The sequence below is a fragment of the Pogoniulus pusillus genome, chromosome 2, assembly GCF_015220805.1.
Source record: "Pogoniulus pusillus isolate bPogPus1 chromosome 2, bPogPus1.pri, whole genome shotgun sequence".
In the NCBI taxonomy this organism is placed as follows: Eukaryota; Metazoa; Chordata; class Aves; order Piciformes; family Lybiidae; genus Pogoniulus; species Pogoniulus pusillus.
This window is the reverse complement of record NC_087265.1, coordinates 38,120,503-38,145,375: the sequence shown is the minus strand read 5'-3', so window position 1 is coordinate 38,145,375 and position 24,873 is coordinate 38,120,503. Positions and strand designations below refer to the sequence as shown.

Below are 24,873 nucleotides of genomic sequence, written 5' to 3'. Positions count from 1 at the left end.
TTCTGTAGGTATTGTCATCTTAAGGTCTGTGACAGAATGGGGTAACAATATTCACATACAGTGCACAGCAGTTTTGTGGGGCCCACAATTGGAAGATTTCAGTATATATTGTCCATTTTTCTTAAGTAAACTGTAAAGTACCCTCATTTTTTCATAACCTTCCTATATTCATATGTCATATGCATAGTATACTGTAAGAAAAGAGATGCAGGTTGATGGGGAAAATGACATGAATAATGCTATCATAAACAAGATACATGATTTGGCACATTAATTTCTCAGGAAAGTAGTTAACCAATAAACAGAAACCTGCATTACCTGGATTTGTTCATGGCAAAGACATTTAGTCACCTGGAATCTAACTAAACTAACAAAAAAGAAGTAAAAATACAAAAACAGCCTAAGATGAGCAACAGAAATTGGGAACTGAAGACATAAGTGGAAGTTCTTTACAGAGAGAGTGACTTGCCATTGGAATGGGCAGCCCAGGGAGGTGGTGGGGTCATAGAAAGGGAGACAAAATCCCTCTCACTTCAGTAATTTAGGGGTGTGAAGTGAGAGAAACAAGACAATAGGAAAGACTGCAATATATTTTCAGAGCTGAGAAAGGAGTGAGAAATGACTATGAACGTCACGTGCACTATCCGCAAAGGATACTGTTGATGCAACTCATGGGGTGCTAGCACAGTAGAAGCCTGGTAAATCGGAGAAAGGGAGACAAAATCCCTCCCACTTCAGTAATTTAGGGGTGTGAAGTGAGAGAAACAAGACAATAGGAAAGACTGGAATATATTTTCAGAGCTGAGAAAGGAGTGAGAAATGACTACGAATGTCACGTACACTATCTGCAAAGGACGTATCATCAGCACACCAGTAGTGTTTCTCTCCTTAGCCCAAATCCTGTGTTTTAAACTTAAGTGAAGCTGACAGTTTATCAATGCTTTTTTCTTCTTAAAGTTACCATGTAGAACATAATAATTCTCAGTCACTTTGCTGCATATTGCTGAAATAATTAGCAGAATCACAGTTTAAATAGACAGCAGTGTTAAATTTGAAAAAAAAAAAAAACAACAACAAAAAGAAAGTGTTGCAAGTCAAGAAAGCAGATCTGACAGTAGTCAAGAAATTAATCAGTGCCAGGAAGTACATTAAAAAGTTGAACAAATTACCATTTCAATTTGGTGCCAATTTAATTCAGTAAGAACTTCAAAGCTCTTAGTCGAAGAGCATGAATTTCAGTGTAGATCCAAGAAGTTCATTCTAGTAATAAGAGAAAACTGAAGAGCTTCATTCAAGTGGCTAACAGATGTGACATTGCACCAGTGAACAGTTGCATCTGATGGCAGCATAACAGGAATTTTTGAATATTAGAAATAAGTACCAAGAAACCATCATTTCCATGACTAACTCTCTAAAACATGAGACTTCAACATCTTGTGCAGGTTCCTAGACTGGCACTTTGGAAAGTACAGACTGTAATTGCCAGGTTAAATGACAAAACATGGAACCCATAATCTACTTCAGTTGCTTAAGTTTATTAGTCAATTCATACATCTCCTCTCAGTTGCACTAAACAGCTGCAATAAGAGACGATAAATTCTACTTGCCAAATCCTACCAGCTTCAAACTGGCTGCATGTAATAGAATCATAGAATCAACCAGGTTGGAAGAGACCTCCAAGGTCATCCAGTCCAACCTAGCACCCAGCCCTAGCCAATCAACTAGACCATGGCACTAAGTGCCTCATCCAGGCTTTTCTTGAAGTCTTGAAGACTCCACCACCTCCCTGGGCAGCCCATTCCAATGGCAAATCACTCTCTCTGGGAAGAACTTCCTCCTAACATCCAGCCTATACCTACCCCGACACAGCTTGAGACTGTGTCCCCTTGTTCTATTGCTGGTTGCCTGGGAGACCAGATTGGTTGCTAGTGGACCAGATTGATGCAGTCACTCTATATGAACAAAATTTGCAAAACTAAAAAGGAAATCCTAATTGGGTTACAGTGAAAGAAGAGTGAAAAGCAAAACCAAATATACTCAGTATATAACAAACTTCCAAAGGCATGTGGTGATTAATCACAGGTTCAAAAAACCATGGAGAAATGGAGCAAAGCTGGAGATGGGTAGGTTCAGACTGGACATGAGGAGAAAGTTTTTCACCATGAGAGTGAAGAGAGAGTCTGGAATGAGTTACCCAGGAAAGTGGTTGAGGCTCCATCCCTGGTTTGGCTAACTGCCATCCTGATTGTCTATTCTGTGTTCAAAGGGCAATTAATCTTGTCCCAAATTGATAAAAGGAGATAGGGAGGTGAACAACCTGCTTTTGCTTCCCTGCTCTTTGCCATGCCCTCTCTGCTGTGCCCAGCTGTGCTGCTATTGCACACTACCTTATTTCTTGCCTGGTGAACTCCACTGCCACCAGTTACCAGGAGCAGATCCTGGATGTCTGCACGTGATCAGCCTGTGTGGGCAGCGTGACATGGTGCTGAGACTGCACAGCATCTGCTTCTGCACCTGAAGGTCCTGCCTAGAATCCCTGGACATATACACAGATCGTCCATAAGAAGCCAGGAGAAGAAGGTCAGAGATTGTGTGTGTCCTTTCCCCAGAAGCCAGGAAGATTCAAGCCTCAGTGTCCAACAAGACAGAGTCCCCTGAAAGCATTTGGGCACTGTCTGGACTGTAGCTATGCCCTGCGAGGGCAATAATAATCTGTGAGTAAATGCTTCAATGCCTCTTTGTAATTCTCTACTGCCTTCTGCCATAGAGCAGAAAGAGCTTGAGCCCATCTACTGGGCAAATGGCATATTGACCACAAGCGGCATTTGACCGTGGGAATAGTCTCTTCCAGTGCAATTAATGTTTCTATATTTTGCTGGTTATATTAGATGTAGATATTATCCATAGAATGTTTCCTTAATCGTGTAAGAACCAAAATATTATTAAAATTAGTGGTCGGGGGTGGCGAGAGTTCTGAATAGCAACATTAATAAACAATATTAATTCTGGAAAATAGCATCTCCCATCAATTAATTTCCCCACCCCAACAACACCTGGAAACCATAGGCTCCACTTTCTACCAGGAAATATTTCCTTTCACAGCAGTTTCCATTTTATCATTCTTTTCACCAGTGACATAACAACAGAGAACAACTGAGATGCGCTGTACTAGCTGGCAGCCAGATTTCTGCCAGCTGGAGTAAGTGCATGTTGCTGTAGGGATTTTCAAACTACACTCATTTACAGTTGTGCTAGTTTGAAGCAAGCTGGAATGTTTTGGTAAAAGAACTAGATAATAGGCAGTGAAAAGGAAAACATGGTTGTGTCTCCTTCCCTCATCAGTCTCACTGAGAGTTCTGGGAAGAAAAAGGAAAACATTTGATAATATTCTCCATTTTGTCTTTTCATTCTGCCTTTGCCTTCAGACCTAGTCACATCTCCTTAACCCCACTGCCACTAACCTTCCTTCTTAACCTCTTGGCTGCACCTCTCTTCTTCCTGGGAACTGGGGTAAGGTTGAGAGGGGCCAGGGAAGGTGTTGGGGTGGTTTGAGAGCCCCTCCTGGGGACTTAGGTTTCTGGGAGGGGAGTTGTGCTTCTGTATTGTTTATCCTTTGTATATTTCTGTATATAACTGTATATATTGTAAATATCTGCTTGTATATTTGCTGCTGTAAAATAAATAGCTTCATTTATATTCCTGGAGTCCCTTCTGAGTTAGCTGGGGCAATTACAAAAGTGTGGGGGGGCGGGTAAGAGCCCAAACCATCACAACAGTGGTCTCCAGTGATGAAGGAAACAGGACTGGAGAAGCATGTAAGTGTCTTCAAGACATCCTTGGTCCAATCCTGAACTAAAATTTAACTGAAGAAAGTCCACCCCTTTCTATCTGGAAGCATTCTGATAGGAAACAATACAAAATGAAAAGGCCTCCAAAAAAAAGCCATACTCAAAGCAATAAGTCTGAAGAGTTGAAAATTGTTGCCCCTCCACAGTGATGATTTTAAAAGATTGAATACCAGCCTCTGGTAGCTGTCTGTTGACACAATCACTTTCTCCACACTCAATAGCTAGGACAAGCAAAAATAGGGTCACAGAAACAGATCATAAGCAAGAGATCTTCCTGGAAGCAGAACATCTCTCTCTGACTTCATAATCCACCTATGTGCAAGTGATCTTAAGGATTTCTGAATAATAGCTATACTTAGAGAAAGACAGAAGACCAATCTTAAGCATTTCATGCAGCAATCACAGATATACAAAGATAACATGTCCTTTTTTTACATGGAGAAAATCTTATCTCTAGCACTTGTTCCTTTTGGTCCTACAGGTCTTAGTATTTGTAGTAAATCAGTTATAGTCCTATTTCTATCAGCTGTTCAGGAATTACGCTACATTTGAGAAGAAGAAGAAAAAAAAAACCAAACATTTCCAAAGCTCTTCTGGGTCTCTATTAGTATTGGAGTCGCCAGATAATTCATTTTTTAATGCTCCACCAAGACATGACTACGCTGTGCTACGTTACACAGAAGATATCCCAGAGGCAGTAGTACTCAAGCTGGTGACACAGTGTGACTGTACCAAGGTTTTTACCCACTCTTAGACAAAGGCAGCCTAGCTCAAGAGGAGGTGCACTGTGGTTTTCCTGAAAAGCTATCTCACCTGAGACACTGTCCACAGTCCAATACTGTGCCTCCCACAGGCACATAACTAAAATTACATGGAGTCTCCCAAACAGTACTTTGTTACTCCACACAAGCCTTTCTTAGAAGAAAGTGCCCATTATTTTCGTGCTCTTTTGTCTTTCATTGAGATAAAAGGAAAGTGGGATGTATAGAAGCTTGTTGCAGGTCTTGTTTAGTATCTTATACCTGAGCTGCAGAGCTTGTTTATGGTTGGACTCTCATATTTAAAGTGAATGCAGTTTTTGTTTAAACCATATAGTTATTTGTCATAGAATCAACCAGGTTGGACGAGACCTCCAAGACCATTCAGTCCAACCTAGCACCCAGCCCTATCCAGTCAACTAGACCATGGCACTAAGTGCCTCAGCCAGGCTTTCCTTTAAACACCTCCAGGGATGGTGACTCCACCACCTCCCTGGGCAGCCCATTCCAATGCCAATCACTCTCTCTGGCAAGAACTTCCTTCTAACATTCAGCCTAGACCTCCCCTGGCACAACTTGAGACTGTGTCCCCTCATTCTGTTGCTGGTTGCCTGGCAGAAGAGACCAACCCCTACCTGGCTACAACCTCCTGTCAGGTAGTTGCAGACAGCAGTGAGGTCACCCCTGAGCCTCCTCTTCTCCAGGCTAAACACCCCCAGCTCCCTCAGCCTCTCCTCATAGGGTTTGTGTTCCAGGCCCCTCACCAGCTTTGATGCCCTTCTCTGGACATGTTCCAGCACCTCACCATCTCTCTTGAATTGAGGAGCCCAGAACTGGACACAGGACTCAAAGTGTGGCCTGACCAGTGTTGAGTCCAGGATAAGAATAACCTCCCTTGTCCTACTGGCCACACTGCTCCTGATGCAGGCCAGGATGCCATTGGCTCTCCTGGCCCCCTGGGCACACTGCTGGCTCATCTTCAGCTACTACCTACCAGTACCTCCAGGTCCCTTTGTGCCTGGCTGCTCTCCAGCCACCCTGTCCCCAGCCTATAGCGCTGCTTGAGGTTGTTGTGGCCAAAGTGTAGAACCCTGCACTTTCTTAAGCTCTAACTATCTATTACCCCATTCCAGTTTCTAAGTTTCTTCTTGCAGTTTCACTTGTTAAGACAGACTCCACAGGGAAGACCTATTTTAAAACCGTGGAATTGCTTTTCATTGTCACAGTAGGTCTTACCTCCAGTCATCTTTGTTTAAATGTATCAGGATGTTCATTTCCTCTTCTTGCATGAGTTTATATGCAGCACTGACATGATGGTTTTCGAGAACAGAACGATCGTTGTACAATATCGCAACATCAGACCTAGTGTTAAAAGAAAGGCAGAAATTACAGTATCATCCTGATGGTGGCTCTGTGGAAGGTAGGACTGTGCATACTTTATGAGAACTATGGACTATGTATATCAAGTGACCTTTATTTGTTCCTATTGTACCAAATTCTGATGAAGTTTCCATCCTCAATGTATACAACATTATCATTATACCATAGTACACAGAGTTTGTGGGAAAACAACATTTTTATGTTTGCAAATTTTTATTTATATATAACTGTGCCATAAATTTGTGAGTTCTTTGAGCTTCTTCACTGTAGATAGCATCACAGAGAAACAGAAATGCTCTCATTTGGCTACTTCAATCTTTGTCAATGCAACCCTTTAAAACACAGTGCAACACCGAGGTGGCTGCGCACATAGCATGGTTGTTAAGTTGCTATCCCTGTTCTGAGAGAGATGTGCTTAGGCCTATGTTACTCATAAGCAGAAGAGTATGTGAGGCTTGTAACAATGGAATGGAAGAGATGCTAGGCTGAAATCTGATAGAATTCAAGTGCTTCCTTGAGCCAGACCCTTACCTCGACATTAGCAGCCTCAACAGTATCCTTTTCTCTTACTTAAAGACTAACCTACAATACCAAAATGCCACATAGATTGTCACAAGTTTTGATATGATTTCAATTTATCAAACTTAGCTTCAAATGTCATTAATTCTTAGGGAAAATGTTTCTTCAAGACCTGACTCTGACTTGCTATGCAACCTCAAGACTCAACTCTCTGCTACATACACTTCTGTTTTGATAACACAATTATCCTAAGTGTTTCAGTTTGGGTAAATTGAAATGTTTATACTGGAGGAAAGCTATGATGATTTAGCAGTGCAGCTTACTATGAAATTAATGGGGTAACTTCAACCTCTTGGTCTGCTGAGCAGTAGTATATGTTCAGTGTAACCACCTATGTGTAAGGTATGGAATCAAAGAACCTAGAAAATTAAAATAGGACTGGAAGCTTTATTTAAGGAAACAAAACACAACCTACATAAATTATCAATATGTCTGCATCCACAATTCCATCAAAACCAAGGGGAAATCTGTGATTTGCCAATCACATCTGATTATGTGTGATCCACAAAGCTACTTATGACTAGTTTTGAAAAATGCTAAGATTTGCTATGAATATGTCACCCTTTTCATCAGCTTTTCTGAGGCAAAGTAAGCTTGGAATCATAGCCATGGGATGTCACATCAGAGCCAAGTTCCACTAGAGGAGCAGAATGAGCTCCATCACAAACCAAGTATCTGTTTGCAACTATGCACAAGTGAAATTCAAAGTCTAACAGCTTAATTAATTTTCCACTTTTGCAATACTTCAGAGCAAAATATTAAGGACAAAAATAGAAAAGTAATATAAACTTGGAACTACAAACTGAAGTTTATTTTTAGACAGACTATGCTGAAGGAGAAAAGAATGATGTCTTTATTTCAGCTGCAGATACAGAATCTGTTCGCCACTGAAGGGCACGTCTCGGGGCACAAGTATGATACAGATTTAATTTAAATGTAACCATTGGGCATTTAATCTGTATGGGTGAGTGGGGAATGTTTCTTTTCAAAGTAGTAGCACTTCTAGCACAGAACACATTTCATTAGAATACATTTGTGCTCTGCTGAAATATTCTTTTTCAAGAGCAGATAAAGTGGATTCCTCAACTTAGGATACTAAAAACAAAGTATATCCTAATGTGAGAGATGGGGGAGATGCTTTGTGCTAGGTTAAGTATCAGATGTACTATTTATCACCCAATAATGGATTAGTCAGTGACTTTGCTTTGATAAGCTGAACATATTTTAAAGAAGAGGTATAAGTGCTGTTGTTCTGGACTGAAGTCTAGGAAGACACACCTGAAGGAGAACAGGCAGTGTGACTTTTAAACTCGATGTCTTTCCAGTTTCTTTTTTCAAGACTACTGCAGGTGCTGCCAAAACCTGCCAGGAAAGGACTCATGGTAGGTCATTTCCAAAGCAGTACTTGAAGGTTCTCACCTCTGTACTAGGACCCAGCAAGTTTAACACACATCTTGAAACACAATGTAGCACCTGAATTAAGTGAAGACATGCTGCTGAAAATGAAGTAGTATTTTTCTGGCAACACTGTGGAAGAAACGGGTTTTTTTGTCAAAAAGTTCTGAATTTAAAAGAGTAAACAGAAGGATGAGGAGTTTTCAAGTCTACATTTTGAATCAACCTTGACATGCCAGCTCTCCAAAGTACAATGATTTCAAATACTGTGGAGCTTCCTTCAACAAGTTTCTATACACTGTGTTTGTTTGTGTGAGCAGTCCCATTAACTGTACAGAAGTCAAGGAAGCAATTTGTAAAATCAGGAATAACCTGGCTCTATCAGTAAAAGGCATGAAACAGTTCACCCCAACAAACAGTATAATCCCCTTAAAAAACCCACTTTGCTCACCTGGTCTGAATATGAAAGTTGTTTGTGGTCCCAGTATGTTCATAATCATGGATGGCAGCTGCAAAGATCATTGCTAAAATTTCCAGTTCTGTGAGCCAGTGCTAGTAATTAAGAAACAAACCATAGTCATATTTTTTATTCAGCCTAACACAGAGTAAACATTACAGTAGTAGAAATGTTTTGTATTACCTTCAATTCAAGAAAAGTTTATTCTTATCTTGTTCCAGATAAGTATTATATATCCATAACACTTCAGTATTATTATACAGCAAAATAACCCCTTGTACTTACTATTTCCCTAAGAGTGAGTTAATATCCTTACAGTCACTAGTAAACACTGGCAGTCAAAAATATAAGAAGTGATTACAATAATCACATAGCATATTTTGTAGATGCTTTGAGTAAGGAGTATCTGATCTGCTGGCCTATACATGGCACTTTATGGTGCATTCATCCAAAAACCAGTTATGAAGTTAAGGTTACAATTCATCTTTTAGTGAACAATATATACAGTTCACCATAAATTCCAGGTACAACACTGCCATTAACTATATTTTACAGCACTAAAATTAGGCCCATTGGAGATTTTTCTGTTCTAAATTTTATTATACTTTGTACTAATGCATAAAAAAGGCTGCATAAGGCTAGCAAAGATTTACACAGGACAAAAGGTAACACAGGTCATGTATACAAAATATATCAGACCCTAGAGTTTTGTTCACTTTTATACCTCTTTCTAACTCAGCCTGCTCTGTATTGCACACGTTGTAAAATAACCTCTATTATTCTATCTTTCAAGTTCTATTTCTTGAATGATAAGTCACTTTTGAGAAGAAAATTTACTCTATCTAAAAATGGGGCAGAAAATTCATATAATTAACCCCCACAGTCATAGGACTGATTAAGTCAAATGCCAGTCAAGCATTTCCACACATCAGGTTTTTCTAGCGTAGAAGTGAGCTTCCTTACTAAAGGAGTGAATAGTGATCTCATCCTTATGCATCCATATATGCACACATATGTGTATGAATGGATATCAGATGTAAAAGCTGCCAATAGTAGTGCTTCTTTCAAAGAAGGAGAAAAGAAAGAGTGAAGACTTGTAAGTAATGTGATGACAATAGTAAAGTCAGTCACTAAGTGACAAAATAAGACTGCTGAAGAACAACAAGTACTGGCTGTTGGTGAAGTAGTATAGATTTTAAAAGATCACAACAGATAAATGAGAACATACTGTAAGCAGCTCTAAGAAAGGAAATGGTGACCTTCAATGTATTCTGTGTCACAACAAACCAGGCTGTGACCAGTCCTGGATTTCACAATGTTTTCAACATACCAAATAGAAAAGAAACCAAAGAATTATTAATAACCAAAGCTAAGTATGTTTTTTTTTTCCCTTTGAGACACCTTTTCAAAGATCAGCTTTTTAAATAACCAAAATAGTTGCCAGACAATGCAGTTATTAATAGAAGATTATTCCTTACAAACAATATCTATGGGCTACACAGAAACTTCATACGGTACTGTATACAGTAGGTATTCCAGGGACTGTAGCTGTACAGTCAAAATTCAGATGAGCACTGAAATCAGAGAATCAGGGAACTGCTTTGGCTGCAGAATTTCTAAGAAGGTAGGAGAAAGTTCTTAGAGAGAGAGTTAAGTGTTTTTCTCAAAGGGAAAGGGAAAAGAAGGTATCTGGAGTCCTGCAAGACTGAAAAGAGCTGGAACCTGCTGCTGTCCTGGAAGATACTATGCCACACAGGTATAACACCTATTGGGGAAAATATTTTCTTATTGACAGATGTTCTCCTGTATTATAAATTGATAATAAGTAAAGGGATTTATTTCAACTTTTGATGGGCTCTGGTTCCTTTCTTTCTTTTCTTTTTTTTTTAAACCATGATGGATTTCAAAAATGAGTCAGAAAGGGACTCTCACAATGCACTTATTGACAGGAGAGACATTTTTCCCTATAGTTTAAGCAATACAGGTGTGTGGGAGGAAAAAGGGGATGGTGGGAAGATGATCGATGACTCAAAAGTTCTTTATGAGATGTATTCCCTGGGACTTGGATTCTTAAATCTTTGTAAAGATGAAGATTTCATAAATGCAAAGTTGAGTTATATATTTCAGTTGTATCATCTGGGATTCATTCTCTTGGGAATGTTAATAGATTGTGTGCCATCTGTGCTATCTAACTTCCTAACACATTGATCTGAGATGCTTGGATGTCATCTTGTAAGATAGATAAAACTTATGGAAGACACAATGATCATTTTATTTCTATAACTGTGACTCTGGGTATGTCATTCCTCACTGGAGTCTCTCTAAAGCTTGTGGGAAAGCACAAACTCTGACTAGCCCACCTTTTTTTTTGGCAAATGATGAAGTATGAGTGTTTTCCCAGTGTCTATAAAAGACATAAAATATATGACCTGAAAAATGGGACTTGTGAAAAAGATTTCATAAGAGTTGGTTTCAGTATGAAGCTTCAGTATGTCTTTCAGAAATGAACAAGGAAAAGAGTAATTCATAGAATCATCCAGGTTGGAAGAGACCTCCAAAATCATCCAATCCAACCTATCACCCAGCCTTGTATCTTTAACATACAATAAAAGCACAAGAACTGTAAATCTGCAAAAGCCACAGAGGAATTCAATACAGAACTGAATCAAATTGAGTCCTGTCTAGTTATTTGTTAGAGGATACAGTAGAGTTCAAAGAGGCCTTACAATGGACATACTCTGAAAACCATAAGCTGGAGAAACAAACCTCAAAGTATTACTGAGTACACGTCTGTGAGGCTGATCAGCAAACAGGGAAAAAACCTCAATAGGTTAATAAGTTAAATGGAATATTTGCATGATACTGATATGTTCTCAAACTGCAGATGACATATGGGACATAAATACCTTGCAAGCTTCAGAATCACAAGGCCCTCTTTGAAACATTGATTTATATGAACATTCCTTCTGCCTGACAAGCTGTATCTGTCTGAAGGCAATCTTGACTGTTGTCCTAGTTAGATACCTTTCCAGGAGCTTTCCAAAATCATAATTCAGCAATTGAAGTATGAATATTAAAAACCTGGCCTAATATTGTAGGAATGTTTTGCAGCAGTGTTGCAAGAGTAATGAGGTTTAACAGCTACACAACTGCAGTAAAGTCTAAACTTGTCTGGAAATAGTTGTCTAAATCACATGAAAATGCAGTTACAAGGTTAAGATGCTGATATTGTAGATCTTCAGTTGGAGGGGCTTATCTCATTCTCACATCTACCCAATGGAAGGGCAAATATTCAAATACAAAACAATTCCATCATTCAGTGCTCAGAAATACAGAAAATGTGTGACAATATCACTTAACCACTGACTAAACATCCCACATTAAGTAGAACAGCTTTGGAAGTTGTAAACTTGTCCTAGCATCACAAGAAAATCTGGATGCTATGGCATTTTTCAACGGACTAAGGGGATGTCTATGATATAAAATACAATAAAGGTAAAGGGATTTTCCTCCCTGTTAAGCTGCTGATCTAGGTGTATACTTGCAACAAAGACAAGTCTCACATCACTTAAGACTTGTAGTTGATCTTACACTAGAAGACACCTCAACATGAAAAGGAATCTTTACTCTGCAAGTAGTACTTTTGCTAAATTGTAGCACTGAAAACTTGATGCTTAGAATGCTAAGATGCTAAACACTTCCTTCAAACAGTAGACTGAAACCTATCAATGCCTAGGGACTTGTTCTTGCCTTCAATGAAAGCAAAGCCAAAGCTTTCAGTGAGAAAAGGCTTAACAGAAGTGAATGACTGTCATTTATCATGTATATATTGGAGCACAATCATCTAGTCTTATGGAATTGGTTTGTGGATCTGCAAACAGAAATCACTGTCATTTTCCAAGTGCATTCATAATGAAGACAAAACATCAATAGGCCATTGACAGAGATATCTGTTTTCTTCCAGTCACTATCTACTTTTTTTTTCCTAGCAAGCTGATAGTGAGGAGAATCCCACTGCTGGTGTTAAATCTAAGACAAGTGTTTAGAGGAAACATGTTTGCACAGACTCATTTTAGTGGCAGAGCACAGAAACCCCACAATCTTCTACCTACAATAGGTACGTACAGTATACAAGAGCAGCACTAAGTAAGGCTACAAACTAAAAGTAAAAGCAGCTGCCAAGTATTTAAGTAAGCCTGCATTGATTCAGTATGTCTTTCTATGAGCAGGGCCTCAGGAGAAATTGAAGCTTCCCTGTTTGATCACACCTCCCAGGCTCTGATGTGGAAGTGAAAAAAATCTCACCTGCCCACTCCTGCATATATAACTTTTTCAGTATAATATATAATACACAAGCACAGGCAAAGAAAAGCAAAAAGGATTCAAGGAGGATACATTTTCTCCTTTATTCCTCTGTATAAAAGTTTGAGCCTGGAAGAACTGTTAAAATTATATCACGTTCACAGCCTGAATGCTGTGGTTGGGAATCTGTCTCTGTACAGTTGTCAAGGGAGTTTTTTTCCCTTAAGAAAAGGCACATGTATGCTTTTAGCCAAAACAGCAGAGTCTGAGAAAAGAAGTAAATTGATCTTTGCAGTATTTCTTACCATGATACCAGTGTGAATCATTATGTAATGCACAGTTTGAGTAACGTCAGCTGCATGGATCAAATTGTGATATGGATTTTTGTATTTGCCGTAACCAACTTCAAGAGCTTCAGCAAATGAAATAAGATTGGGAACAGGGATCTAGGGGAAAGCAAAAATTAAAATCAATGTGGGTTGTTTTGTTTTTTTTTCCTGCTACAGCTGCAAAGTTGATCATGCAGCAAATAAATGACAAATAAATGCATCACAGAAATTAGTTAACCAAATTAAAACTGTAAATATAAAGCCCTGATATCTCATGTACATCAGGGAATCTTTACCCAATTGTTGTAGATCTTACATCCCTCTGGATACACCATGCACAGCACATGGTTAGTGTACAAGAGACTGCAGAGCTATCAACCAGTTTCTGAGGCATACCTGTCTGTCTGTCCCACGAATGCATATATTCCTCACATAATAAAGGCATGACAGATAGAATTTTAACAATAGGATCATCTTTTCTCCACTAGTTTTACCTTGCCTGAGACAAGTTTTCCTTGAATCTGATAGTATGACTTCCCTTCCTTCTGATAATGAAATTGGGAGCAGCCATGCAGAAAAGGACTGGTTGACAAGAAGCTGGACACGAGCCAATAACGTGCACTTGCAACCCAGAAGGAAAATCACATCATAGGCTGCATTCAAAGAAGCATGGCCAGCAGGTTGAGGGAGGTGGTTTTGCCACTCTGCTCTACTCTGGTGAGACCTCCCTTGAAGTAGTATGTCCAGCTATGGGACTCCCAACATAAGAGACTCAGCCTGCTGATGTGGGTCTGGAGGAGGGCCACAAACACAATCTGGTGGGCTAGAGCACCTCCCCTACTACAACACACTGAAAGTATTGGGGCTGTTCAGCTTGGAGAGAGAAGGCTCTGGAAAGACCTTATAGCTACATTTCAATTTCTGAAGGGGACCTAAGGAAGTCTGGGGAAGAACTGATTGGAAAGGCTTGTAGTGATAGGATGAGGGGCAAGGGTTTTAAACTGGGGCAGGGTAGATTTAGTTTGGACATAAGGAGGATGTTCTTTGCAATGAGAGTTGTAAAATTCTGGAACAGGCTGCCCTGGGATGTGGTTGAGGCCCTGTCCCTGGATACATTCAAGATCAGACTCAAAGTGGTCCTGAGGAGCCTGATCTAGTTGGAGGTATCCCTACTCAGTGTAGGGGAGTTGGACAAGATGACCTTTGAGGGTCTCTTCCAACCTAATGTAATCTATACATCTGTGTAAGTATGGGTAATATCTAGTCCTTTTTTTTTTCACCATTGTGCTGGTTTTGGCTGCAGTAGAGTTAATTGTCTTTGTAGTGGTTAGTACAGGGCTATGTCTCAGATTTGTACCAGAATCAGTGTTGAAAATTCAGTGATTTTATTATTGCTGGGCAACCCTTACACAGTCAGTGACTTTGCTGCTTCTCACACCTCCCCACCAGCAAGTAGGTTGGGGGTGCACAAGAATCTGGGAGGGGACACTGCCAGGATAAGCTGACCTCAACTAACCAAAGGGATATTCCATACTATACGATGTCACACACACCAATAAAACTAGAGGGAAGTTTGGAGAGAGGGCTGCTGCTTGGGGAGTGGTTGGGCATCTGTCCACTGATGGTAAGTAATTGCTTTCATTTTCATCACTTCTCTTTCTCCAGTTTTATTTCTATCTCTCTGCTTTTTGTTACAATATTACCTTATGAATAATAATTTTATTTATTCATGTCAATTATCTAACTGTTCTTATAGCAGCTCATGAGCTTTCTCACTTCTACCCTTCCAGTTCTCCAATTCTCTTTCCCTCAGCCTGCTGGCAAAAGAGAGTGAGTGAGCAGTCATGTGGTATTTACTTGTCAGCTGGGGTTTGCTGACATAATTTGATTATATAAGATTTTTTTTCTTTATTTAAAAGCCCTTCAAGTTAAACAGTGATACTGAGAACTGGCTTAGCCCACTGAACCAGTAACATTGTGTATTTTTGGACTGTGTCATTAGAGACAGTCCTGGTGTGGTTCTGACTTCAAATATCCAGAGCTTGACAGTTTGATGGGGAAAGTTAAGTTAGGGTTATCAGTGAAAATTAAAATACTCAAACTAACTTCAGAGTGAGGAAGCCTTCTCGAAAGAAACACAGAATTTTGCAGTAGTGACACTTTGAAACTATAATGAAGCTTTCATTTATCATAGAATCATAGAATCAACCAGGTTGGAAGAGACCTCCAAGATCATCCAGTCCAACCTAGCTCTCATCCCTATCCAGTCGACTAGACCATGGCACTAAGTGCCCCATCCAGGTTTTTTTTAACACCTCCAGGGACAGCAACTCCACCACCTCTCTCAACAGCCCATTCCAATGGCATAGAGACTCTCCCCCACTGATCACAAGCCTCTGAGCTTTGTCCTTCAGCCAGTTCTCACCTCACCTCACTGTCCATTCATCTAACCCACACTTATGACTAATTTGGCATTTTGATCTATATTTAATCTTAGTATTTCAAATTTGGTTGCAAGTACTTCACATTGTGCTGCAATACCCTTCAAACATCACAGAAAAGCACTCTTCTCTTTATGGATTCCGCAAGTAGGTTAGAAGAGGAAGGTTCAGCTGAAGCTCCTGCACAGTGATGGGCAACATTCTACAATCTAGACTATGAAAAAAAGAAAAGTTTTCTGCCTTATTAGGAATCTTTGTTCCATGAAGCTGAGACACTGATTCAGCACGGCTGAGTAAATAGGCTGTATACATAATCTGTTCACTTAATGCTTACTGCATTTAGCTGTTCAGTAGAAACATCCCATCTCAAACTGACTTAACTTGGGTCTACATTGCTTTCCATTTTTTTGGGCTGCATAAAAATCTGCATGCTCTGAGTGAAAGTTCCATTTGATAAAATACTGGAATACTACAATGTTCAGTTTGCCATACTCATTGACATTTTGCACTGCATTGTACAATAAAAAAAAAGACATTTCAAACATATCCTGGCCTTCTTGGCTTTATAATTTGCCATATACTTGTGGCTAAGTTGCTGACCTTGAAACGGCTCAAAAGGTCATATCGGGTTAACAGCTCGTACATCATAAATTTCAGACTGTGCTCTCCGCTTGCTTCATTTAGGGCAAATACGTCAAAAGACCACTTATCAACATCCTGTAGATGAGGGGGAAAGAAAAGAACCATAACATTGATACCATAACATTGATATCTTTAAATAGGCTTCCCATTAATTGATGCAGAAGACATTTTGGGATTTTATGGAGGGCAGGAGGAAAATAATTACTTCCTATTGTTCAAACCCTCTCAAACTCTTACTGTGGATAGCATATGAATGACTATTGCAATATTAATGATTAAAATAGTTGTGCCAGATATGAACAAAATACTTGCAACATGATCTGTGAGACTCCACATGCTTCAAGTCAAAGCCCTTAATCTTTCAAATCTAACTTTCTGACTATGAACTGTCTATAGAACCTCATGGACTTAATGTGAATACTCATCCTTTAAACAGGCTATTCTGCAATGTCATTAACATCACAGTCACATAGCAATTTGAAAATAGTATAATAGTGTTGGACTTTCAGGGGAAAAGGTGAGGTACAATAGTCTCAAGAAATACCAATTTTTAATTGCCTGCATAGCCATAAGAACTTCACTGCTATAAAAGATTGCCTTTGGGGTGAACTATAATAATGCCTTAAACTCTCAGCAAATTCTGTCCTTGTTCCACAAGCTGCAGTTTCTTTTGTTAGCTCTATCCCAACAATACTTCTGCTTTTTCTTTCCTAAAAAGGAAGCAAACACTGCTGTCTCAGACACTGATCACTGTATCACTGGAACCTGATCAAACCATGTCTCACATTTCGGTAAAAGTTTCAACACAACGCTCACTCTGTTGCTCTAAAAACATTTAAATGAAAACACAACTAATCAGAGGAAAAAAAATATATGCTGTTTCTGAATTATTATCTGTTAAATTTTCTATTCTGCTGTACTAACTATGGCCAGGACATGTTCTATTCTGCATGCTAACTTCTGCACTACTAACTATGGCCAGGACATGTTCTATTCTGCATGCTAACTTCTGCACTACTAACTATGGCCAGGACATGTTCTATTCTGCATGCTAACTTCTGCACTACTAACTATGGCCAGGACATGTTCTATTCCGCATGCTAACTTCTGCAATACTAACTACAGCTAGGGCATGTTCTATTCCGCATGCTAACTTCTGCAGCACTAACTATGGCCAGGACATGTTCTATTCTGCATGCTAACTTCTGCAGTACTAACTACAGCTAGGACATGTTCTATTCTGCATGCTAACTTCTGCAATACTAACTACAGCTAGGACATGTTCTATTCTGCATGCTAACTTCTGCTGTACAACCTATGGCCAGGACACGCTCTATTCCTCATGCTAACTTCTGCACTACTAACTATGGCTAGGACATGTTCTATTCTGCATGCTAACTTCTGCAGTACTAACTATGGCTAGGACATGTTCTATTCTGCATGCTAACTTCTGCAGTACTAACTACGGCTAGGACATGTTCTATTCTGCATGCTAACTTCTGCAGTACTAACTATGGCCAGGACATGTTCTATTCCGCATGCTAACTTCTGCAGTACTAACTACAGCTAGGACATGTTCTATTCTGCATGCTAACTTCTGCTGTACTAACTACGGCTAGGGCATGTTCTATTCTGCATGCTAACTTCTGCAGCACTAACCATGGCTAGGACATGTTCGGTAGAAAAAATATATTCACTTCACCCTAAAAGTCACTAAACATAAGTACAAATACATATACATTCTACAATGATTAAACTTATTTCACCTTAAATGTTGCTATCACTTCTGCTGGGTAAGCCAAATCAACCATGCTAGAAGTTTTTCGGTACATCCTAAAAGAACAAATAAAATATTTATGAAGAACACTCCTTTTAAAAATATTGGAACAATGAATCTCTTCTTTTTTTCCTTTTCTTTTAACTAATTTTTTTCACATTTAATGAATTAACACTAAGCTGTTTAAGGGTCTGGTCCCAAAATATTACATGAATCTTTTTATGAACTCGAGAAAAGCTCCTTTGCTGCTATTTACTCTCTTATGTTAGTGCAGTCTTTGATACAGATTAACACAGAACCTTTAAAGCCATAAAGTTCATTCCTGGAATTTTCCAAAGTCCAGGGAATTTCATTGCAAATTTAGAGGCTTCATCTTGATTTCTGTATAAAAAGAATGACTGCACAAATCAAAAAAATAAATTCTGTCTCAAAGATACAGTTCAAGTTAATCCCAGCATTTAAGGGATCTTTGGTGACAGACACTGTGGTTAAACACGTGGCTTTCAGAAGAAAACAAAGCTCTCACCTTTCTACAAAAATCCCAGCCTGCACAGCATGCACAATGCTTCGGAATTTGGGCTTTTCTTCAGGTCTTCTCCTCACCACCCCCATTTCCCTCGTGAATGTAGAAGCTAACCAGTCCCGCACTTCCAGCGGGACCGAATCCGATTGAATGTGAGACAGTTCAGAATCCTCTGTGTCCAAAAGCTTCCTACAAACAAATACAAAGTAACTGAAAAGATGGCAGATGAAGGAAAAGGGGTATGGACAGGGGAACAGCTAACAAAACTTAATTTAACCAGCACCCCAAAGTCCTTCTCAGGACTGCTCTCTAGCCAGTCTCTGCCAAGTTTGTTTTTGTGCATGGGGCTGCCCCAACTCAGGTGCAGGACCTTGCACTTGGCTTTGGTGAACTTCATGAGGTTGGCACTGGCCCACTTCTTCAGCCTGGAAAGGTGCCTGCTCTGGTAGCTATGTGTTTATTAGCAACACTGGGCTCAGCATTTTTTCCATTATTTTTTTACTTCTAACAGAATCCACAACATTTTGTGTATGCAGATGGAAATATAATGGGAATAATATTTTTTGTAACCAAGTTATAAATAGATTTTTAAAAGATGACAAAAGTTACAAACTATGAAATTAGTTGAACATTGGATTCTAAGACTTTGTGGTTGTTAAGCATAGAATCATAGAATCAACCAGGTTGGAAGAGAGCTCCAAGATCATCCAGTCCAACCTAGCACCAAGCCCTAACCAGTCATCTAGACCATGGCACTAAGTGCCTCATCCAGTCTTTTCTTGAACACTTCCAGGGACAGTGACTCCACCACCTCCTTGGGCAGCCCATTCCAAAGGCATAGTTTGTATCATGCAGTATGTAGTTGAATTTACTTCCCTACCTAATAAAAAAATACCTTTGGTTTATGTATATATCTAACTAACCACTTATTCAAGTGTGTAGACCCACATATGAGCCCTGCCCCTGTAATTAGAGAAGGGCAAGTCATTAGTGAATTTATTTAAAGACTATTTCTAGCAATGTATGCAAGTAATTTTTCACAATGTAAATCTTATTCTTCCAAAGGTCAGAAATGTGCAGAAAATATTCAACTAATTTCATAGTTTGTAACTTTTGTCATATTTTAAAAATCTATTTATAATTTGGTTACAAAAAATATTATTCCAATTATATTTCCATTTCCATATACAAAATGTTGTGGATTCTGTGTTATGGAATGGAGTGCCCAGGGAGGTGGTGAAGTCACCGTCCCTGGAGGTGTTCAAGAAAGGACTGGATGAGGCATTTTGTGCCATGGTCTAGATGACTGGATAGGGCTGGGTGCTAGGTTGGGCTGGATGACCTTGGAGCTCTCTTCCAACCTGGTTGATTCTATGAAAATAATGGAAAATATGCTGGGCCCAGTGTTGCTAATAACCACAAGGCTACCAGGGCAGGCACAGAGGCTGGGTGGAGCCCCTGTGGTCTGTGTTGCCATGGCACTGGGCAGAATGGAAGGGGCAGGGTGGAGGCCACCTTTCCATTCTTTCACTTACCACCTGCAACACTGCTGACTACAGGAGTCACACCAAAAAAAACCCAAGAATTGTCCTCCACAACTGGTAAAGGAAGATCTTGTTGATCACCAGGAATGACAACTCGACTGCAGTCCCACCACCCACTCACACTCAGCAGAATTGTAGATAATGAGGTATAAGTATTGTCCCAGTTTTCATCTCATTTGAAGGGCATCAAGAGTTCAATGCCAAAGGGCTGGGGCAGATTGATGGGTTTGCCCTGCTCACGTTCCCCGTGCCCTGCAGCAACAACACTTTTTCAGTAGGATTTGCAGCCTCAGCTATGCTGAGTGCTTCCCTGGAATATCAAGTGTGTGACCACAACTGTAGGTTGCAGCTACAGAGCAATTTTGTAGTTCAGTGTGTTTATCACTGACAATCTTGAAGAATTTGAGTATGCCACACGTAAATAAACTGCACTGTTTGTGCACTCAGCTGCTTCTTTTGAATGTGGCTGGGCTTACAGCAGACAGGCTGCTTGGGTGTCTGGTGCCAGGCCTATAGTACCAGCAACTGGTGTATGTTAGCTGCCCCAACTCCCTCTAAACTCTGAGGACCTCCTAAAATACAGGGGAAATTATCTCTTAGCAAATGTATCCTTCTCTAAATGCAACATCTGTGAAACACACCAAATTATTCACCTTTTACTTGCTGACTGTGAAAACACTTCTTTAAAACAATCCAGATAAAGCAAACATATATACATCAAGATAAAATACAACAAACTGTTTTAACCAGTCATTTTGCTTACATTTTACAAAATGCACACATAGACAGATAAATCTTACTAAATATAACAAAAATAACCATAAGAAGTATTGGAACTTGTACACATTAACCAGAAGTACTAACATTACTTCAACATTTACCTTACAAAAGCTGCATTTTTCTTTCTGACCCAACGATCATAAGCTTTTGATTGGCCACATTTTTTCCCGTGAATCTTGTTCTTTTTACAATGAGCCATTTAGCAGGTCGTTTGCTGGCCCCTAAGTCTATTCATGTACATCACTTAGTGAATGCATCAGGGAAGTCGCATAGCCCCACAGGCCTGTCCTTGTTGTTGCTATTTCTGTTGCTTGGAACTTACTGCAACCCAAGTTGACTGTTTGAGCAGATGTATTATGATGTCACTCTGATGCAATCACTGAGCATTAGCATATCATCATTTCGTTGAATAAACTCTACAATATAACAACGTTCATAAATACTGAGGAATAAAAATAGGAGTCTGAAGTGTATAATCAGAACATTTTTGTTCCTGAGTGCTTATCTTGGTGGTGGTTTGATTTATATCTGCTCAGAACTGATGGCTTTCAAAAGGTTCACTAAAACCACTGATTTACAGGAAGTTACTGGTCTTTGAGGTTTGCCTAATGGAAGTTATTATCACCAGATAAACTGGAAATAAGTCTATAAATTCTGCATTCTGCATTTCTACTGTTATGTAGACTTCTTGCTCTGACTTGCTAATTTATGAATCATGGATGAATAAGCAAATTGTTACTATAGATAAGTATTAGGGATGACTTATTTAAAAGTGGAAAAGGTGAAATAGTATCAGAAGGCAAGGTCAAAACAAAGGCAAACATAATTAAACCACTGAATTTCCTACTACTACATGATTTTTTTTCCAAGGTTTTACAATATAATTTGCAAAATGTCATTTGTATCTGGTAATATCATTTTGCGGCATTTTGTAATGCACAAACTTTTGCATATCCCAAAATGATATTGGATAAATTAATTAGAAAAATAATGCGTGGTCAATCATAGATCATATTGGATCATAGAATCAACCAGGTTGGAAGAGACCTCCAAGATCATCCAGTCCAACCTAGCACACAGCCCTAGCCAGTCAACAAGACCATGCCTCATCCAGGCTTTTCTTGAACACCTCCAGGGACAGTGACTCCACCACCTCCCTGGGCAGCCCATTCCAGTGGCAAATCACTCTCTTTGGGAAGAACTTCCTCCTAACATCCAGCCTATACTTTCCCTGGCACAGTCACAAGGCTAGAAGCTCTGGCTGAGAAAATATTTAGAGCAGAGAGACTACAAGGTCACAGAATCACAGAATAGTTTGGGTTGGAAGGGACCTTAAAGACCTTCTAGTTCCAACCCTCCTGCCATAGGCAAAGACACCTACTACTAGACCACGTTACCCAAGTCTCCATCCAGCCTGGCTTTGAGTATTTCCAGGGCTGCCTCCACAACTTGTCTGGGCAACCTGTTCTAGTGCCTTACCACCCTCATGGTGAAGAATTTCTTCCTAATGTCTAATCTAACTTCTTCATGGTTGAAGCCTTTACCCCTTATCCTGTCACCACCTTTCAAATCAGAGGTGGCAGGCATTTATTTTCTGGTTGAAAGCTTCCGTGGTTGCTCCAAAATGCAGCCTTAAATTCAAACTCTACTGAGATCAGTCCCATTTAACTTGAAGGCACGAACTTCAAACATCCTAGCTGAATTAAATAAATTACTTCAATTAATATGCTAAGGGATACATTTCAGTTTTTCTTTCCCTAAATCTAAACACCACCTAAAAATCCAAATAAACAAAACAAAAGATCTCTAACACAAGATGCCACAAAAAGTACCTTTTTGGGGGTTTTACTTTTTCAACACAAAGTCAGAATTTCAGCATTACATACACTTATTTTGCTCTTATATCATCAGTGCACTAAGTAGATGCAATACGAGGAAGATATATGCGTAGGAAGGAGAGGGGGAGGCTTGGGTTATTTAGTTCTATTTTTTCCACGAGTGGAACTCCCATTGACAGTTGTGGGAATAAGTGAGATATGGCCCTTGGCATTTCAGCTTAGCAATCAATTAATATTGCAGTCATAGTAACTAATAAGCTGATTTTCTTGTCACAGTACTGTGTTCTTTTGCCAAGAGCAATCTTTCAAAATTTGAGTAGTGATAATTTCTTACCTCTTACTTAATTTCATCAGAATTTTAAATATAGTAATGGACTAGGCAGAAGTATATTTCTCTTCCCTTAGGAATATATCAGATGCACTATGGAGAAGAAAGACAAAGGAGGGGGGGGAATTGGATCATGACTACAGGGGGGGAAAAAATCTGTCAATACCAAGCAATCATGATGCTGCCTGAGAAGATGAAAGATTTCCAGAGAAGGGATTGAGAATTAGGTATGAACTCTTCACCATTTAGTGAACTAATCAAGGGAATATTCAACCCCTTAAGAATGAACCGATCATTGTCCTTTTCAGGTCTAAAATGCAGAAGGCAAAGAGAATTTATAGTCCAAATAACCAATTCATATTTTTCTCTACTGTTTGTGTTCTAGTGTCTCACCATCTTCCTGAATAAGTATGAATCAATAGATTCAGTCAATATTTACATCCTCTATACTCCACTACATTTTCCACTAATGTCCACTAAAAGATTCTCTTGACTCCCACTGAGGATAAACAAATTACAAAAAAGGTTGAGCTGCATTTTCATACATAAAGGTCTTTCTAAATGGGATGAAGAGTTTACCAACACGTTCTCAGAAGAATTGTCCTTATAGTAAGAAAAACCACTTAACTGCAATAAAGGGATAAGACTGAATGAAACATAATTATTACAATGGCAGAAAAGTAATGGAGTAAGGACTGCTGTTAGTGTAAACATTCATTGTTGACATGTAGTGGGTATTCAGAAATACAGACATAGATATCAAAGGCCATCAACAATCTTAAGATTCAGGTTAGGATATTGACTAAAATTATTATTGTTCAGGATTAGAGCTGTGAGCTAACATTTTCCTGGTTTGAGTTCAGTTGTGGTATTCTGGAACCACTACAGAATCATACAATCAACCAGGTTGGAAGAGACCTCCAAGATCATCCAGTCCAACCTAGCACCCAACCCTAGCCAATCAACTAGACCATGGCACCAAGTGCCTCAGCCAGGCTTTTCCAACACACCTCCATTGACAGTGACTCCACCACCTCCCTGGGCAGCCCATTCCAATGCCAATCACTCTCTCTGTGAAGAACTTCCTCCTAACATCCAGCCTAGACCTCCCCTGGCACAATCGAGACTGTGTCCCCTTGTTCTGTTGCTGGTTGCCTGAGAGAAGAGACCAACCCCCACCTGGCTACAGCCTCTTTTCAGGTAGTTATAGACAGCAATGAGGTCCCCCCTGAGCCTCCTCTTCTCCAGGCTGAACAACCCCAGCTCCCTCAGCCTCTCCTCATAGGGTTTGTGTTCCAGGTCTCTCACCAGCTTTGTTGCCCTTCTCTGGACACGTTCCAGTAACTCAACATCTCTCTTGAATTGAGGAGCCCAGAACTGGACACAGGACTCAAGCTGTGGCCTGACCAGTGTTGAGTACAGGGGAAGAATAACCTCCCTTTTCCTACTAGCCACACTGTTCCTGATACAGGCCAGGATGCCATTGGCTCTCTTGGCCACCTGGGCACACTGCTGGCTCATCTTCAGCTTACTATCTATCAGTACCCCCAGCTCCCTTTCCTCCTGGCTGCTTTCCAGCCACTCAGTCCCCATCCTGTAGTGCTGCTTGGGGTTGTTGTGGCCAAAGTGCAGAACCCTGCACTTGGCCTTGTTAAATCTCATCCCATTGGCCTCTGCCCACCCATCCAGCCTGTCCAGGTCCCTCTGCAAGGCTCTCCTACCTTCCAACAGATCAACACCTGCTCCTAGCTTGGTGTCATCTGCAAACTTACTGATGCTGCACTCAATTCCCTCATCCAGGTCATCAATAAAGATATATAGGGCAAGAACTATCTCAGGGCATGACTCGTAAGTAAATTAATAGCAATAACTCTGATACAGAAAAGTTTGGGAAAGGGATGCAGGTCATTTATTAACTATTCAAACTGAATTGAAGAGTTTTAGTCAAAATT

General features: G+C 39.8%; 1 protein-coding gene across 6 annotated transcripts in view; it reads right to left on the bottom strand.

The window, feature by feature from the left end:
• PDE1A (phosphodiesterase 1A) overlaps positions 1–24,873 on the bottom strand; it is a 272,683-nt gene that overhangs the window by 28,263 nt on the left and 219,547 nt on the right. For all 6 annotated transcript variants that reach the window (XM_064161668.1, XM_064161651.1, XM_064161676.1 and 3 more), the window contains 6 exons: positions 18,435–18,620; positions 17,898–17,964; positions 16,090–16,206; positions 13,025–13,165; positions 8,412–8,512; positions 5,843–5,968 (listed from right to left, as the gene is read on the bottom strand). In XM_064161668.1, coding sequence (XP_064017738.1) covers positions 5,843–5,968; positions 8,412–8,512; positions 13,025–13,165; positions 16,090–16,206; positions 17,898–17,964; positions 18,435–18,620 — 738 coding nt within the window. The remainder of the gene's footprint in view (positions 1–5,842; positions 5,969–8,411; positions 8,513–13,024; positions 13,166–16,089; positions 16,207–17,897; positions 17,965–18,434; positions 18,621–24,873) is intronic.